Source organism: Accipiter gentilis, chromosome 7, assembly GCF_929443795.1.
Source record: "Accipiter gentilis chromosome 7, bAccGen1.1, whole genome shotgun sequence".
Classification (NCBI taxonomy): domain Eukaryota; kingdom Metazoa; phylum Chordata; class Aves; order Accipitriformes; family Accipitridae; genus Astur; species Astur gentilis.
This window is the reverse complement of record NC_064886.1, coordinates 43,260,453-43,277,282: the sequence shown is the minus strand read 5'-3', so window position 1 is coordinate 43,277,282 and position 16,830 is coordinate 43,260,453. Positions and strand designations below refer to the sequence as shown.

General features: G+C 42.3%; 1 protein-coding gene across 2 annotated transcripts in view; it reads left to right on the top strand.

The window, feature by feature from the left end:
* FANCA (FA complementation group A) overlaps positions 1-16,830 on the top strand; it is a 39,382-nt gene that overhangs the window by 3,892 nt on the left and 18,660 nt on the right. For both annotated transcript variants that reach the window (XM_049806435.1, XM_049806434.1), the window contains exons 6-21: positions 1,985-2,058; positions 3,206-3,318; positions 4,063-4,145; positions 4,593-4,626; positions 6,987-7,053; positions 7,657-7,769; positions 8,743-8,819; positions 9,279-9,420; positions 10,000-10,133; positions 11,151-11,261; positions 11,708-11,803; positions 11,895-11,954; positions 13,408-13,496; positions 13,911-13,971; positions 14,069-14,118; positions 15,266-15,342. In XM_049806435.1, coding sequence (XP_049662392.1) covers positions 1,985-2,058; positions 3,206-3,318; positions 4,063-4,145; positions 4,593-4,626; positions 6,987-7,053; positions 7,657-7,769; positions 8,743-8,819; positions 9,279-9,420; positions 10,000-10,133; positions 11,151-11,261; positions 11,708-11,803; positions 11,895-11,954; positions 13,408-13,496; positions 13,911-13,971; positions 14,069-14,118; positions 15,266-15,342 — 1,381 coding nt within the window. The remainder of the gene's footprint in view (positions 1-1,984; positions 2,059-3,205; positions 3,319-4,062; positions 4,146-4,592; positions 4,627-6,986; positions 7,054-7,656; positions 7,770-8,742; positions 8,820-9,278; positions 9,421-9,999; positions 10,134-11,150; positions 11,262-11,707; positions 11,804-11,894; positions 11,955-13,407; positions 13,497-13,910; positions 13,972-14,068; positions 14,119-15,265; positions 15,343-16,830) is intronic.

The window sequence follows — 16,830 nt, the reverse complement described above, 5'->3', positions numbered from 1 at the left end:
GACAGTGCTGAAGCTCCAAGCTGGCTGTGGGGTGGCATGGTCCCAGAAGCCCTTTATGTGCTTTGCCAGCAATGTTCAGTGCATCTTTGGCATTCTGGTTCTCCGCTCTATTTATCTGGGAATGCACGCAGAAAATAGCTTGAGAGAAATACGATAGTAGATAACAGGTCCCATTGCTTCACAAATGTGTTGTCTTGATTTCATTGGGTGGTTTGTTTTCTTAAGATAAGTGATGCTTTAAGTGGAGTTAAGGGCTTTTGTGAGTGGGATGGTTTTGGTTGCTCTCTGCTCTGGTGGGAAAGAAGGAAGAGGCTGATCTGTCAGGATAAGGAGGCATGCTCTAGTCTCAAATATCTGATCCTGGGCTGAAAATAGAATCCTGTGTGTTTTGTAGGCTGATTAAGATCTCCTCATTCTCAGGTAGACATGGAGATCAAGTGCTGCTGTGTAATTGAGATTGTTACAGTAAAGAATTAGGTTGTCCAAGACAAAGTATGTGGGCGAGTCTAGGGTCATGCTACAAGGCAGCTGCTGGTCGCTGCAGAAAGCTTGCGGGGCTTTGGCTTTTCTCCTGAATGCCTTCTGTGCCCAAGATTCCCAAGCACCTCTTCCTTCACAAGGTGTGAAGATTTTGTTTCTGACTTGGAGCGTTTTTTGTATGGAGGCTGGAATGAGCAGAAGTTACTGCTGCACCCTGGAGTCCTGCTTTGCTAGGGCAGTGTCATGGTTTAACCCCAGCCAGCAACTAAAGACCACATAGCTGCTCACTCACTTCCCCCCCACCCAGTGGGATGGGGGAGAGAACCAACCAAACAAAAAGCTAAAACTTGTGGGTTGAGGTAAGAGCAGTTTAATAGAACAGAAAGGAAGAAACTAATAATGATAATAATAACAATAATAAAATGACAATAATAATAAAAGAATTGAAATATACAAAACAAGTGATGCACAATGCAATTGCTCACCACTTGCTGATCAGTGACCAGTTAATTCCTGAGCAGCAATCTGCCCCCTGGCCAACTCCCCCCATTTCTATACTGGACATGACATCACATGGTATGGAATAACCCTTTGGCCTGTTTGGGTCAGCTGTGTCCCCTCTCAACTTCTTGCACCCCTCCAGGCTTCTTGCTGGCTGGGCATGAGAAGCTGAAAAATCCTTGACTCTGTACAAACATTACTTAGCAAGAGTGAAAACATCAGTGTGTTATCAATGTTCTTCTCATACTGAACCCAAAACATAACGCTATACCAGCTGCTGGAAAGAAAATTAACTCTATCCCAGCTGAAACCAGGACACATAAGACTCTCCAGGACATGCTGTTCCAGGCAGGAGCTGGAAGGGATGTTGCAGCGAGGCATGAATGGTGCAGTTTCATCTGCATGGAAGCAATGCCTGGTGCTGATGTTGCTGACGGCGAGCCTGGCATTCAGCAGCAGAGCTGCCCAAGCAGTGTTGTTTTTTCCTCTGTGTCCATCAGCCTCTGCCCATACAGTTGCAGTGTCTCTTTCTGTCATCTCCTATTGGGAAATGGATTTGAGAGCAACAAACTCGCTTCAGAGACTAATAAACAGTTAACAGGCTAAGTGATAATTCTCTAATCTGTTTCTGGATCTGAATTAACAAGACTTGAAACTCAGTGGTGTTACCTGTTTTCTGATTTTCTGGGATATTCAGTGTTCCTTTGAATATGCAGAATCGGTATTATTTCAGGGGGACAAAGATAGATATATTTATCACTTGACCATGAAAATTTAAAATGGTGATGTATCTACAACCCTAAACCATTCAAAATTTGTGGGAAGGAAAAATCAAATATAATCTTTCCTCATCTGGTATTTCCTATGTTGTCATTTTTGAATTTCAATAAGTTCTGGATAGTTTGAATAAATGGAATTTAGTCTTTATGTATAGTTTGTATTAGTCAAATGTTAATGTTAACTGCAAAATGCAGACTATGACCTAACTGCAACATCTTGTTAGAACCCTCCAGTGCTGGAAGCTGTGTGGCACCTGCACAGAGGCGACATTGTTGGACTGGGAGAGCTGCTGGAGAGGTGAGCAGAGGTTTATAGGTTTGCAGATGTATGTAATCTCTTAAAGCCTATTGAAATGTAATCGGGGATTAGTCATGAGTATTCTGGACTAAGAATATAGTCAGGTGCTGGCAAGTGATCAGATTAGCAGGATTTAAGAAGTTACCCTGGGTTTGAGCGGTTACTCTGGGTTAAGTAGCACAGTTTAAGGTGTGGCAGCTGGCTGTCAAATGGCTGCCGAATTGGCCGCAATGTGAAGTGAAATGGTTCGGTGGGAACCACCACTGCAGACCGTCCTAGGTGATGCTTTATCTAGTGCTTTGTTTCACTGCTGCAGTGGGTGTAGGTAGTTAGCACGCAGTGTGGGAAAGGACTCAGTCACCCAGCTCCTTGAATTCATCTGGGCGTGCCTCCAGGTCTGCTTTGGAAACTCGTTTAGCCCATAAAAATTAGTGCTGGTCTTGATGAGAAGGCTTGCTTTGCAGAAGCTGTGTGCTTCTGTCTTCCCCAAACCTTACATTTTGGTGAGATTTGGCAGAGTTAATCTTTAGAGAACGGGGTGGTTCAGCCTGCAGAAGAGAAGGGAGACCTTAGAGCGGCCTTCCAGTACTTAAAGGGGGCCTACAGGAAAGATGGGGAGGGACTCTTTATCAGGGAGTGTAGTGATAGGACGAGGGGTAATGGCTTTAAACTGAAATAGGGTAGATTTAGATTGGGTGTAAGGACAATGATCTTCACTGTGAGGGTGGTGAGGCACTGGAACAGGTTGCCCAGGGAAGCTCTGGATGTTCCATCCCTGGAAGTGTTCAAGGCCAGGTTGGACGGGGCTTTGAGCAACCTGGTCTAGTAGAAGGTGTCCCTGCCTGTGGCAGGGGGGTTGGAACTAGGTGACCTTTAATGTCCCTTCCAACCCAAACCATTCTGTGAGGAAATGCTTGGAACACACAACTTCACATGTATTTTTTCCTTTGGATATGCTTGTTGTAGAAGCTTTTTATAAAGCAAATAAAGCTCTTGCTGGTCCAAATTAAAGAAATGAAATGCCATATATAGGGCAGAGTCCTGCACAGATGGCTCTTTCCCGAGTCCAGGAGGATGGTGGAGCAAAAATCCAAGCCTTAAAAGAAGCAGGAAGGATTTAATTGAATGTGCTTTTGTTTGTTCTCAGCAACCCGGCTGCCCCTACTGTGGTGGAGTGGCTGTGCAACAACCTTTGTGGCCTCTGTGAGCAGGTGGAGGAGTCCTCCGAGGATGTGGAGCTCGCTGGGCGCATTCTCTCAGGCAAGGCACTCAACTGGGCGCTGGTGGAGCGGGGCCCGGCTGCTGGTCTGCACAGCCTGCAGCAGGAGCTGTGCAAGTCAAAAGCTTGGAGGTGTAAGAACAGAGGCGTCACTTTGCATTTTCTTACCTGTTTCAGTCAGGGGAATATATTTTTATATTTGGTGAATTTAGCAATGTTTTTTTCCCTTCAAAGATAATTGTTTTGAATTTCTATATCCCCTTGAGTTACAGTATCACAAGAAAGAGTAGTTGCAAGGTGTATGGGGCCAGGGATGATATATTGAGAGTGTGACGCTCCTGCAAAGTGTCTGAGATATTTTGGACCAGAAATATTTAACAGTTCCTTTCCCCCCCCTGTCATTTTCTATTATTTATTTTGTGGTTTTGTTTAGAAAAAAATCACTACACCATTTGACTTAGGAGCTGTAGTCAGACCTTTGGACCAGTGCAGTTGGTCAGGTACAACCCATGTGAGTTCTGCAGTGGTAATAGAGCATAACACCTGTAAATTCTTCAGCCTTTATAATCCTTTAAGGTTCTGTGCTCCTTGCCATCTGTTGTTCTAGGTCCTTTTGCCTGGGTGTAATTTTACTCCAAGAAAATAAATGATTCCTGCTGACTGCTGTGTAGTGAATGAGGCTTTTCAGACACTAGTCCTATTGGGAGACAGATGGCGAGGCGAAAGAGCAAGTGATCTTTATTGAAAGGGAGATGCTGAAACACTAATTCCTTCTTGATTTGCAGACTTTGCAATACTGTTTCTTCAGAATGGCTTTCAGCAAACTTCTGAGCTGGGAAGGAAGTTGGAATTCAAGAATGTCCCCTATGTAAGGACAAAATGAACCTATTTACAAACAGTTGTTTAAAAAAGTAGTTCCATTATACACCTCTGTGCCTCGCTGAGTGTAAATAGATCAGAGCTTAGAGCAACAAAGAAGGGGGTGGTGGTCCAGGTGCTGGAGTGGATGCAGAGGAAATGGTGAAACCAGAACAGAGACTTTTTGTATGGAGGATTTCTCCAAGGTGACACATCAAGGGCTTTTTAAGCTTCCTTGGTTTCACCTTTTTTCCATTTGAATATGAGGCATGGAGTGCTGGTAAGCATGGGAAATGCTTTCCCTTTGGTCTATTGTATCTGTTCTACAGTAGAGCCTGAGGTAAAAGTTAAGCTTTAAATTAAGAGGGACAAAACTCTTTGAGTCAGTTTACTTTCTCTGCATATAACTATAGCTCTTTTAAACTCTAAATGGTCTTAATTTGTCAATTTTGAACAGATCTGTCATGCCGTGTTGCAAAGAATGTTGACATGTAAGTGTTTTTGTGATTCCTAGCTTTGTGCAGTCACTGCTGTTTGCTAGACTTACATTCTTTGTTCATTGCTAAATCTCTAAGGGCATTGCTAAATCTCTAAGGAGAAATCCTTTGCCTGGGATGCTTTTCCTTTGTTATGCATAATATTTATGTCACTGATTTTGTGTGCCTCTGCTTTCCCCTTCACTCCTGTAAAGTGAGTGTCTTCTACACTGCAGATAATTTCTTGCCTTTTATGCTAGTTCATTTTGATGCTCCCAGCTGCAACATCAGGTAGCTATCTGATCTGATTTTTAACAAGTTTGACTGGAAACAATTGTAGCTTGGATAATTTTTTTCTGCTTAGTAAATTAAATGTTGAATTTACAAAGTTATGTGCAAGTAGGCTATTTTGCTGGCTCACAGTTTGGATTTGCAGACTGTTTTGTGAAACTTTGTTTGTTTTAAATGCTGAGCAAAGACATCTAATGTACATGTGTAGTCTTTAAACAGCCAGTCTTCAAGAACTGTCCCAGGGACAATGTGCCTGTTTTGGTCTGGGTAGTCCTGATGCTGCTGCTGAGAGCCCAAGCGTAGCAGTGCCTGATTTGCATTGCAAATCCCGATGCAGAAAGACTAAACATACAGGAGGGTTTCTTTTTGTCTGATGTCACAGATGATCTTCATGGTAAATTGCTGTATCTGCTCTACAGCAGAGGAAGCGTTCCCTTACACCTCATGTTCCTTACACCAGTGTATTAGTATAATCTGTGCGGCTGCTGTTACTTCCCTGTCTCCTTAGTGACAGCACTTTACCACTTTTCTTGCTGGCATGTTTCAGGAATATGCTCAGTGCTACTGCAGAGGTTAGAGCTTTTCCTCTGCTGTAAGATGACCGAAAACCAGGACATAACACCAGGACTGCTCCCTCCATTCTGAGTCTCTCGTGGGTGCTGCCAGCCTTATCCCTTACCCCACCTCTCGCAGGGAGCATTGTCTGTAGACAGAGATGCCTTACAGACCTTGCAGAGTGGTTCTAAAAGGGGAAAGCTGTAAGAGAAGTGCTTTATTATTTAATATGTATGAGTCCCATCTCAGGTGGCCCTTTAACAGTGTTGGTACTTGAAAAATAACCCTTATAAACACGGGACTAGGGGAATTTTTGCAGGAAGAAAAGCAGGCTGTTGGCAGTCAGACAGGAGTCTGCTAACCTGCTCTTCATTTGACCTTCACATTTGTGCAGCCTGCACTGCCACTGACTGACTTGCAGTCTGTGTGTCTGAAAATTGTATTAAATGAGTTTTATATGAGGTGTTTTTATTAGCGTATACTTTTGGGTCACCTTTGAGAGGTTTCACTTAACTAATCAGCTGCTTTGAAGAACATTAGGATTCTTTATGTAAAATAATTCACTATTAATGTAGACCTTCACAGGAGGAGAAGGACAGGCTGAGAGGAGCATAGGAGCACTGTACTTCATAGTACTGATCTTGCTGTGTTGAACTCCTGTGCCCGAGGATAAGTAGAGTTTATCTCCTTTTCTCTATTCTCCCCTACTTAACCTTAAAGTATTCCTCAGCAGGGGAGGAGAGTATTACGTATTAACACTGGACTGCCTCACGAAAGGCATGTGAGGGATGCCTGTTTTGCTGCCCCAGCTCAGTATTAACTGTAGGAGGCTTTTAAAGGTACGATGGGACAAGAAACAGAAAAACTGCTGCTGCAGCATGCTGTAAAGCAAAGGGTCTCACTATGTGGGCTTTGAGTGGTGTCTAGGCTGATGGTCAAGGCAATGTGCTGTGCAAGCCACCAACCTGTTTGACTTCTCCAGTCATTTTGGGGCAGATCTAGCTTTTGAAGGACTTTCTGCTAAGCAAACGTAACATGAAGTCCCACTGCTGTTAGAAATGTGTGGCACTTACACCAGCGTGCTCTTTGTTTGGCGAGGGCAGTTAAAACCATTGTTTCCAGGGCTTGTTAATTCAAAGCTTGCTTGTGCAAATCCCTGCCTCCAGACAGACTTTTCTCTTGTGCAGCTTTGCAGTGTTCACACTTAGAGATGCACTGCACAATTAGGATTGGGTTTGGAAATTGAATACTAATTTATGTGCATTTTTAGATGGCTTAATTATTAGCACATTCCTGGGAACGCTTTTAAATTGGTTCAAGGTTAGTGTTAATAGTTTTTGAGTCTGTGTCACTTTTGAAAAAACTTTGTAAGAATTTAATGCTGCTGAATGGCTTCTACATATTTCCCTAATGGGGTCACCTTCTTAAAGGTGCACAGATTGCTTGTTCCTGTTAGTTGCTGTGTGTTTAGTGTCACAGTTCTTTCTATTTCTCTCATTGTGTTTTTGTGTTGTTATTTTGGGGTGCAGGGGTGCTTGATGCTGTTGGTAAAGAGAAGCAGGAAGATGTTTCCACATTGCAAGCTATGAGGTTCTGGTAAGAAATGCTGTTCCTCCGAATAATGTCAGGAGGAAGTTTTTTTATCCACTGTTATACTTGTTACTGAAATAGGGGGAATGTTGTGGGGTTTTTAAAATTTATTTACACACACACACACCACCCCAGATGGGGTGTTTAGTATTCTCCTCTTTAATACAATATGTGCAAATAAAAATGCTTGTAAGAAGATAAGCATCAGGTAGGAAAGGGTGCTCTGGCAGTGTTGGAACCAATCTTGGAGCACCTTCCTGGCATTTGGTTAGTTTCCCTCATCAAGTTTTCTCCCTCTGCTTCTGAGCAGAAACACCTGGAAGGTGCTGTCATCCTCCAATTCCTACTTCCAAACCGGTTTTGTTTAACTACTTTGTACATGTCAACATTCACTCCCGTCCTGTGCAGGGATATACATTAGAAAGTTTGTAAATCTAATAGCTACATAATGTTGAGTAAGCAATAGATTTTTAGAAATACATACGAAAAAGTATATCTCTCTGGCAATTTGATAAGATAGGTGTAGAAGAAAAATTAGTTATTCACCCTAATCAACGCCTGGTTGATCATACTTCCTGTGCATTGTTTCTATTTCCTTGTCATTTGTAGGCTGAATGTGTTCAATGTGTCAGTTTATAAAAGTGCGGTTCATCCGGATTCCTTGCAGCAGTTTTTTAGACACACCCTGACCGAAGTTCTTACCTACAACCCATTGATGAGAGGTAGGAACAGGTGGGGAGAAGCGAGTGTCTCCAGGGTGTGTTATTGTGTGTCCAGAGCTCCATCCCACCCGGGACCTTGCTAAATGGAGACCAGCCTGGGGGACCCAGAGCCAGAGAAGCTGCCTGACTCTCCAGCTCTTTCCCAGGGTCTATATAAGCAGGGTGCCAGATCAGACAAAACCAAACTCATCTGGGGTCTGGGCTTTAGAGGGCTGTAGTTCAGGAGAAAACTTTAGGTGGAAAATCAGTGCCTTCAAACAGAGCTTCAACCAACAGCTCATGAACAGATATTTGGAGTAACATCTAATAGCAGCCTTTACAGAGGAGACGTGGGGGAGCCCTGGCTGCTGGGAGCAGCCCTGGCCGAAGGAGAAACTGGGTGGGAGAGGTGGTGTTGCAGAGAGTACTTGCAGCTAAGATAGTCTGGCCCCTGTGTGTGTTTGGGTTTATGCACAAGAAGGGGTCTTTCTCTGTTGACTGGGTGTTTCTTTTGGTAGATTAGAGATAAAGGCAGGAAGGCTTCTAATCCGTGATTGGTAATTGTGAAGCTTGATGTTTTTAGGAAGAAATATGTTTGGACTACAAAATGTCTGATAAAATCACTCTGAGCGATGATCTAGAGCTGCTTGCCTGTTGTGTGGGAGAGCTGTGTTGTTGCTGCCTTCCAGTTCAAAGAGATTATTGAGGAAAAAGATGATTCCTTGCTGATTCTGTGTGCATGTGCTATGTTGGCCTACGAATGTGTGATCACAAGAACAGCTTTGAGATGACAGTGCGGTAGTGAAATGGCACGGTCCTTGTTGCCACAGTCCGTGTTCCAAAGACAAATTGGAAAGAAAGGATTTCAATGAGCAGTTTTTAACGTATCTGGTTGCCAAAGCCCAAGGGAAGTCTTGTGTGGTTAAGTTATGCATTTTGGGTGTATTTTAAAAACCTATTGCTAAAGAGTAAACTTTTCTTTTTCTGGGTACAGTGTCTGATGCCATCCATATGCAGAAAGAGTGGAGCTTTACAAGAACTTGTTCACTGCTTACTACCTTGTATCGCAAAGTATGTCTTCTTGGTTTCACAAAGAGAACTTTATGTTGGGTTTATATTAATTGAAATATCTGAAGTGAGATTATTTAGAACTAGTGCATTCCAGTTGCAGAATCTGAACGAGCTGCCAGAAATTGTAGGCGGGAGGAAGCATGAAGAAAAAGTACTACAGGGATTTTGTTTGTGCAAAGCTCTTAATGAGAACAAAGATAACCATTGAAGATGTGAATTTTCACCGTTACAGAATATGACAAGACTGCTGAAAGAACTGGAATATTACTGTTTATTTTAGCCAATGCTGGTTCCAAGCCAGATTGATATCTAGCCCTGGAAAGCTGAAGCAGAAGTTGCACACAGGATAGCTTTTTCAGGAGTCTTGCAAAAGACATATGCATGTTAATCTTGACAGTATATTTCACTTTATGAGTGGCTGTATATCATAGCTAAAATGAATTGCTATTGCTCTTCCAGATGTTCATGGCATTCAGTGCAAAGGAGTTGATCTGCCAGCTGCAGCAAGTCCTGGAGACTCATGAAGTGAACTGGCAGCATGTCCTGTCCTGTGTTTCCACGCTGGTAGTCTGTCAGGCTGAGGCTGAGCAGCTGTTCGAAGGTAAGTAAGTAATGGTAAGCCTGCAAGCTAATGTGTACTTGTTGCTTCTCAGGTACTGCAGAGGGAAACCATGCTGACTGGTGCAGCAGCATAGTCATTCATAGTTGCTGTTTTGAGATTCCCGCATGGAAAAGAACAGCAGAAAATCTGACTTTTCCATTCAGAAATTCCCTGTCAGAGGTGATGCGAATGCCAGGCCTTGTGCCTGACACTTCTCAAACTTACTGTACAGCTAAGCGTGGTTATTTGACAATTACCTTCATTATTAATTGGAGTAGTGATTACTGAAGCTTAGTTCTTCTATCTCACTTTTGCTAGCAGACCTTGTTTGTTAGAGTTGCCTGCTGATTATCTCATTGCTGGACTCCCTGCAATCCTTGCAGGTTGAAATCCTAGAGTATTTGACTGTTAAAAGTGCATGAAAAAATATGAATGAGTCCCAAAGGTTCCCCAAGCTGCAATACAAATCCTTCTTTATGTGGCAGATGTTTTATCACAGGTATTTGTCTTCATTTACTGTAGAAAATTACAGCACAGTTGTCAAGAGCAAAGTCTGAGGTTATTGTTTTATGTTTCTAGATCTACTGAGACATCTCCTGATAAAGGCCTTTGAGAATTATGATATGGAAAATATGATCACTGCATTCCTGATAGCTCGTCAGGCTGCTCTAGAGGGCCCTGCTGTGTTCATGCCTTACTCTGAATGGTTTAAGGTAAGACTAGATGAGGCCTGACTGGTAATCTTTGTTTTAAGTATGAGAAACCTGTGCATAAGGAATGTTCTGCTGCACAGCAAAAGCCTAGTTTCAGACCAGATAGCCAGGAATTAGAGGAGGGTGAGGGGGTGGTGTGTGTGCGGAAAAGAGTAACAAGTGATTGTATTGGTATTAGGAGTGATTTAATATTTATTACTGCCTTTGTGTCTGCAAAGAATATATTTATTTGGCTTTCTTTGGTTTTCCCTTCTTTCATCTTCTAAGTCCATCTTCTTCTCTAGTTACTTGTCAGGAATGCAGACATGTAATTCCTGTTGTAATCATAATCTTGGATGTATTTCAGTATCTTGATAACCAACACTGTTGTTCTTGCATAAGTTGTAGGTTATTGCAGATGAAGCATTCCTGTTTCCTGGATGTTTGCATGCAGCTGTAATTGCTGTGTTTGACCTTATAGATAATTGGTTGTTAGCTTTTAGTTGTAAACATGTAGGTATTTTAGGTATGCAAATCTCCACGTAATTTAAACCTGTAAATTCCTTTTTATGAGTTTGCAAATCTAAGCTCAGCCTTTGCTGATAGAGTGTTCAGGATGTATCAAAAGGTAAACTGCTGATGTTCTGTATAGTTTCAGACTGGCTTATTTTCATTGAAATGCTCAGATAAAGCTGTGTAGAAACTGGCAGATTTGTGGTTCCCTCATGAATCTCAATCCTTTGGTGCATTTTGGTCTTGCCTTGTTTAACTCCTCTAAGAGTTCTCATGGTAGTGTATCAGAACAAACTTTGAGCATGACATGGCAGGCTTTCTGGAAACTGGACAAAGAAACTCAAAGAAAACTTCCATAGAGATTTCTATAAACTTTCTCTGGAGCCTATTCTCCAGAAACCTGCTTTCTGTCAAGAGAGTCTATCTGTAATGGATGTCTGGGATTTGTGTGCTGAGTTATGACATTGCTGGGATGGGGGTTCTCTCCACACTGAAAGGCTGTGTTGTCTTTTTCCCCTGTTTCAGGCTTCCTTTGGGAGCTCTGGTGGTCACCACGGGAGCAGTAAGAAAGCTCTGGTCTTCCTCTTTGAGTTCTTGTCAGAGCTAGTGCCCTTTGAAGCAGCGCCATACTTGAAGGTCAGAAGATGCTAATAGAGATGGTTTTCTAAAGACTGATAGAGAACTGCTCCAAAGTGAACATACTTGTGCCTTTGACTAGGTTCAGCTTATTATTATTGTTATTATAGTAATTGCATTATGTGTCTGACTAGATTCAGCATATTGTTAATATTTTTATAGTAATTGCATTACTTCTGATACATTATTTAAAACCTTTTCTCCCTGAAATAAGGAAGTAAAAGATTCTTTTATTTACTTGACAAGAAGGAGAATTCCACTCATGGAGTTTAAATTTAAGCACTTCAGGGATTTTGTTTGTTGTTGTTGGGAAAAATTGCATGTCAGGTGCCATGAAAGTGTCTTATCTTAAAACAAGCAATAGCATCTCTGGTGGTAAACATTAACTGGAATTTTACACTAAACTTCCTGTAAAAATGGCAAATCTTGTGAATTGCACACTTCAGGTCCATATAATGTACCCGCCTTTTGTGCCAACAAAACATCGGTCCATTCTGTTGGAGTACATCACTCTGGCTAAAACCAGACTGGCTGACCTTAAGGTTAGTAAAATTTGTCTCTGAGAAGAGTTCTTTCTGGATCTGTCAAAATAATAGCTGTGTTGCAACCATATGCATCTCTAACCTCACACAGGTTGCTATAGAAGATATGGGGCTCTATGAAGACTTGTCTTCCACGGATGAATCTGTGCAGGTACTGCTGGTCTGTCTAACAGTTTTCTCATGCCCCTTTTCCTCTGCAAAAGAGCTTAGGTTATCCACCTGTCTGCCATTCCTACCAAGTTTGAGCATGCTGCCAAATCTTCTCCAGCTTTAAGAGACAGGGGTTAGCGGCCATAAATACGCAGCCTCTTCCCCAGATTTCATGAAAACTAGACTTACACAGAGGACAAACAAACTGCGATGAGTATTCAGTGATGATGCCACAGGGGAACTCGGCAATTAGCCAGCCAGCTACTGGCCAAGCAGCACCTACGTTAGCCATCCAGTCAGCACCTGCTGTTTGAAGCAGGAAAGTGCTGGTTACCTCTTGCCCATCCTGTACTGTGGGGTATAAATGGAAGATTCTGTGGGGGAGGATTTAAGGGACAAAGGGAGATCTAATGGTGTTGTATGGTGTGGGGATGCAGAGCACAGGTTTGCAGGAACTGGGGCTGCATTAGCTCTGCTGATTGACCAGCATGTTACAATAGTGACACTTCCCTCTATGGCTTTGCTCCCAATGATTTGATCATGTAGGAAAGCATTTTACATGTATTTTGATTCTTTTCAGTATAGCATATCATCTATTTGGTGTTGTTTTCAAAGTGTTCATATTTAAAGGAGATTTCGGGGGGGAATCTACAGTCTGCAGTTTCACACTGTGGTTCATGATAAGTTTTGGGTAACAACAGTAATTGATAAGGAAGCATTTGGCTCTGTTGCTCCTTCCTATATATTGATCACAAGTATGGCAGTCTAGGGGGCCTCATTTATACAGTCAGCTGGAGTACATGAAATACAGGCTGGTGACAAGGTAGTTGAATGTACTGCGATGAAATCTAGTTCTGTGATGAAATGAAAGTCATAAGTGAAGATTTAATTTAATTTCTTCCAAGTCTGATCTGTTTGTTGAGAAACTGGCCCGGGTTGTTGCAGTCTTAAGCTGTCTTACGGCTCGAACAAGAGAAACCCGGGGTGGCAGTCCCTCTGCCTGGAGTGTAGTAGCATGGGCTGCAAGCAAAGATTATGGGTCTTAATTCCAAATGTATGAACTAAAATAGAATAACAATATACCAAATCCAGAACAGAAAAGATACTGTCCCCGTGGGGGACAATTGAATAAACAATGTGATGTTAAGCAGGAGTATCTGCTGGAGTTGCTGTAGGAGGTGCATACAGAACAACACGGACCTTTGGGCTGACCCAGAATAGCTGTTATTTATAACAGCCTTATCGAGGCAGGCTGATGGTTCAGGCTGGTTTCTCCATCCTGCAGTTTTACTCTGTGTATCAGGTAGTTCTTGTTATTCAGTTGTGTTTGTTCAGTCACTTCCCTTCACAGCACAGACAACTGTTACTAACCCTGAAAAAATAAGGAGGGAAGATTATCATTGTCCTTGAGTTCTCACAACATCTTTCTCTAAACTGTCATTTGTGTGAGCCAGCCCCAGGGCCAGGCACTTCGTGACGTTGAAAAGGCCCTTCAGATATTTGAAAACACAAGGAAGATCCCAACATCTGTGATAGAAGCCAGGTACTGTGTGCGTTGGAACTCTTTTTGTTTTCAGCTATAATAATAATAATAAAAGTCAAGTCCAAATCAAAATAACAAAACAAGAAAAATTGAGAATGTGAGCAAAGGAGGTTTTGGGAAATTCTCCCCATGTTATCTACTTCCTCAGTAGTCATCTAAATAGAGGTTATTTGTGCAGAGAGTAAAAGGCATATTCACACCTGCAAGAGAAGTGCACAATTGTTATAATAAATAAAAAGCAAAATTAAAGAAATGAATAACTATTGGTTAATCTGAACTTGATTTGTCTGTGGTTATTCATGCTACCATGAATATTTCTTATTTGCAGGAGCCAAATTAATTCTTGAGGTAACAAAATGGTAGTTTGCAGCTTTGGCATTGTTAATATTTTGCTATATTTGTTTTCTGTCTCAGTATTTTTAGGCGACCATATTATACTTCCTGGTTTCTTCCTGCTTTGCTGAGGCCACGTGTGGTTAGTGTTTGGTTTTGGCTTTTTTTTGATCCTCCCATCTAGATGTGTGTTTGTAGACAGGTAATTTGTGCCTAACCTGCCTGTTTTTCTATTGCAGCTCCCTAAAACCGCAGATGCACGCATGGCTTTTATAGATTCTTTAAAGAGGTATTGAGACTTCCCAGTGGTTTTTTTTTTTTCTGTGCTTCTGGACTTTCTCTTCAGAACATTTGACTTTACATCAGATTATTGGAGGCTTTGACACCTTGTTTACAAAACCCTGCGTGTTGGCTAACCCTCTTGGCAGGGCTTTGTGGCCAGGCTTGTGGCTTGCAGGTTGTGGATGGGTAGCTTATCTGTAATAGGTGAATGTCTTCAGTTCTGTAATTAGTCCTCTAGCCACTGTGAAACCATTATCTAGAAGTAGTCCCATGCAGCCCGCTGACTGCAGACCAGATATGTTTTTATGCAAACTTTGGAGGATACTGCTGAATATAAAATTTCACCAGGAATACAAGCCCCCCCGTGAAAAGCTCTCCTCTCTTTGGGAGAGGATATGGGAGAAGTGGAAGATGAAACTTAAATGTCTGTTAATGCTTTATGAGTTGCTCTTACGGGACACCAAGGTAATGCCCCAGGAGAACGCAGCCCCTCTCAGAACTCAAGATTGTCCTGTGTACATGTTTAAAAGTGCTTTTCTGCACTGCAGGAACAGCTTTATTTTAAATCCAGTAATTCCTCTGGAGCCTATCATGAAGAAAAAATGTTTGCAACGCTGCCTACAAATGAGGCATTTGGCTCTGCCTTGTCATTCCAGCCTGACTCTAAAAAAGACTGGATTTTTTCTTTTAAATTAAAGTTGTAAGAGAAGCAGCTGAGTTCTAGGAAGCCTCACGTAGTATGTTTTTAGTATTGAATGCCTGCCCAGCAAGTGTTAGAGGTAAAACTTTGGTCTCCATCACGTTAGTGTTTTAGATGTGTGAATACTGCGTGTCATATAACTTACACTCTTATGTGATCTTAGACACGTACTATATATGAAATGGGTATTAATACATGCATTAATGATATACATAGTATTGTTTTTGTGTAGTGTGTGTTACACATATATAATACTTACTATGAAAGCCTTGGATATACATTTCTGGCCCTCATGTCAGATGATGATTAAAAAATGCTTCAGATGCTCAGTATGCTTTGGAGCCTCTGTAATTACATTTCATAGCATAGCTGTTGTTTATGCTTATATTTAATAAAGCTGAAGTTTGAATGTGGTTATGCGGTATAATAAATGTCTCTTTTTTAATTATTATAGCGCTGATAAAATACCCTCAAACTTGTACTCCACATACATGCAAGCCTGTTGTGCTATGAAAGAGAAAATGTTACAAGGTAAAAAAATATAACATTTACTTTTGGATCAGTTTGAAGAAAAGTTAATTTTTCCATTGGTGCCCTCCTGAATTGAAAATTTTCAAAAAGTTACAGCTGATTAGGTCTTTAATCTGTACGTAAATATGTGTATGTTCTTTATGTCTTATTGAGGTATTAAATAGTTACTCTCGTAATGACTTTCTCTGCCTATCCTGCTTGGGTGGGATTTTTGCAGTCCATGCGTAGCTCTGTGCTGAGGCTGCAAATGATGCCTGAGCTAGCTGATTTAAATCTAGCTCAAATGCATCTCCATGAATCAGCGTTTGCAGCTTGAATGCTTCTCAGCTCTGGCTAGCCTGGGGTGTGAACCTGCTGTGTTGATCCCTTGCGTAATGGCACTTGTGCTGCCTGAACTCACCATCATCCTCTTTTAACAATGGATTACTGTGCGTGACTGAGATCTGGGGAAACAGGAGGGGCTAGGGATGGAGCCAGCGGCAAAGGGATCGCAGTGCATAGTTTACATGTGTTTGGGTGGGAAGGGCCCACTAATTTCGGGTCCCATCACTGTAGCCACGTTACTGGCGCAGTGTGTGTCAGTGTAACAGATATTTAATGAGCTCTCCTATCTCTTTCAGTAGATGAGTGTTTCAAACGTATCTTCAGATGGGCAACATCCTCACCACAGGTTTATACGACATGAAAAGGTCAGGCTAGCGAGCAGAGATCATTCCCAGAGTGTGGTGGTGATAAGTGTACTCTGTACAGAGACGGATCTGTGATTGACTCCTGCTCAGGGCACTTTGGGCGTCTGAAGCTTTCTGGAGATGCTGTAGCTCGAGAGGCGTGACAAAGCAGTCCTGGGGAACCGCAGATGTGCAGCAGTCTGGCTGCGGAGTTGTCCTGGCAACCGGCAGGGATGAAGGATCCCTGTGTGCCGGGATCGGCCCGATTCCCAACGGGCAGCTAGGGCTCTGCAGGAGTCCTTGAATTGCCAGTGACCTCTAGTGGCATGTCCTAAACTGAGCTGTGTCCCCTGTATCTTGATCGGCTTGATCTGCGTCCTAATCCCATCCTCTGCATCCTAATCCAACCCTGGGGCTCTTGCACAGAGGCTGGATTTAGGGCAGGACTGAGTATTGGTCAGCTGTAAGCCTGCCCTGTTCGTTAGTGCTCATTCTTGCACATAAAAGTGACTCAGCAGTCTCCTAACACCTTGTTGCTTTACAGTGTGTTTATAACAAGTATTAATTTAACCTTTGTTATTTACTGCTCTTGTTCATGGTTGAGTTATTTCTGGCCCATGTACAAGATGCTGTTCCTGTCTAACGAACTGTACGGGTGGTTTCTGGGGCTGTGCTGTGGCAGCTTGTTGCTGGTGGCACTCTCTTTCTAGTGGTAAAAGGAATTTCCTTTTATTTCTTCTTTTAAACAAAAACCAGAATAGACTAATGTGTAACATCTGGAGATGTTGCATGGTGTTGGGCTTGAGGAGAAGCTGATGAC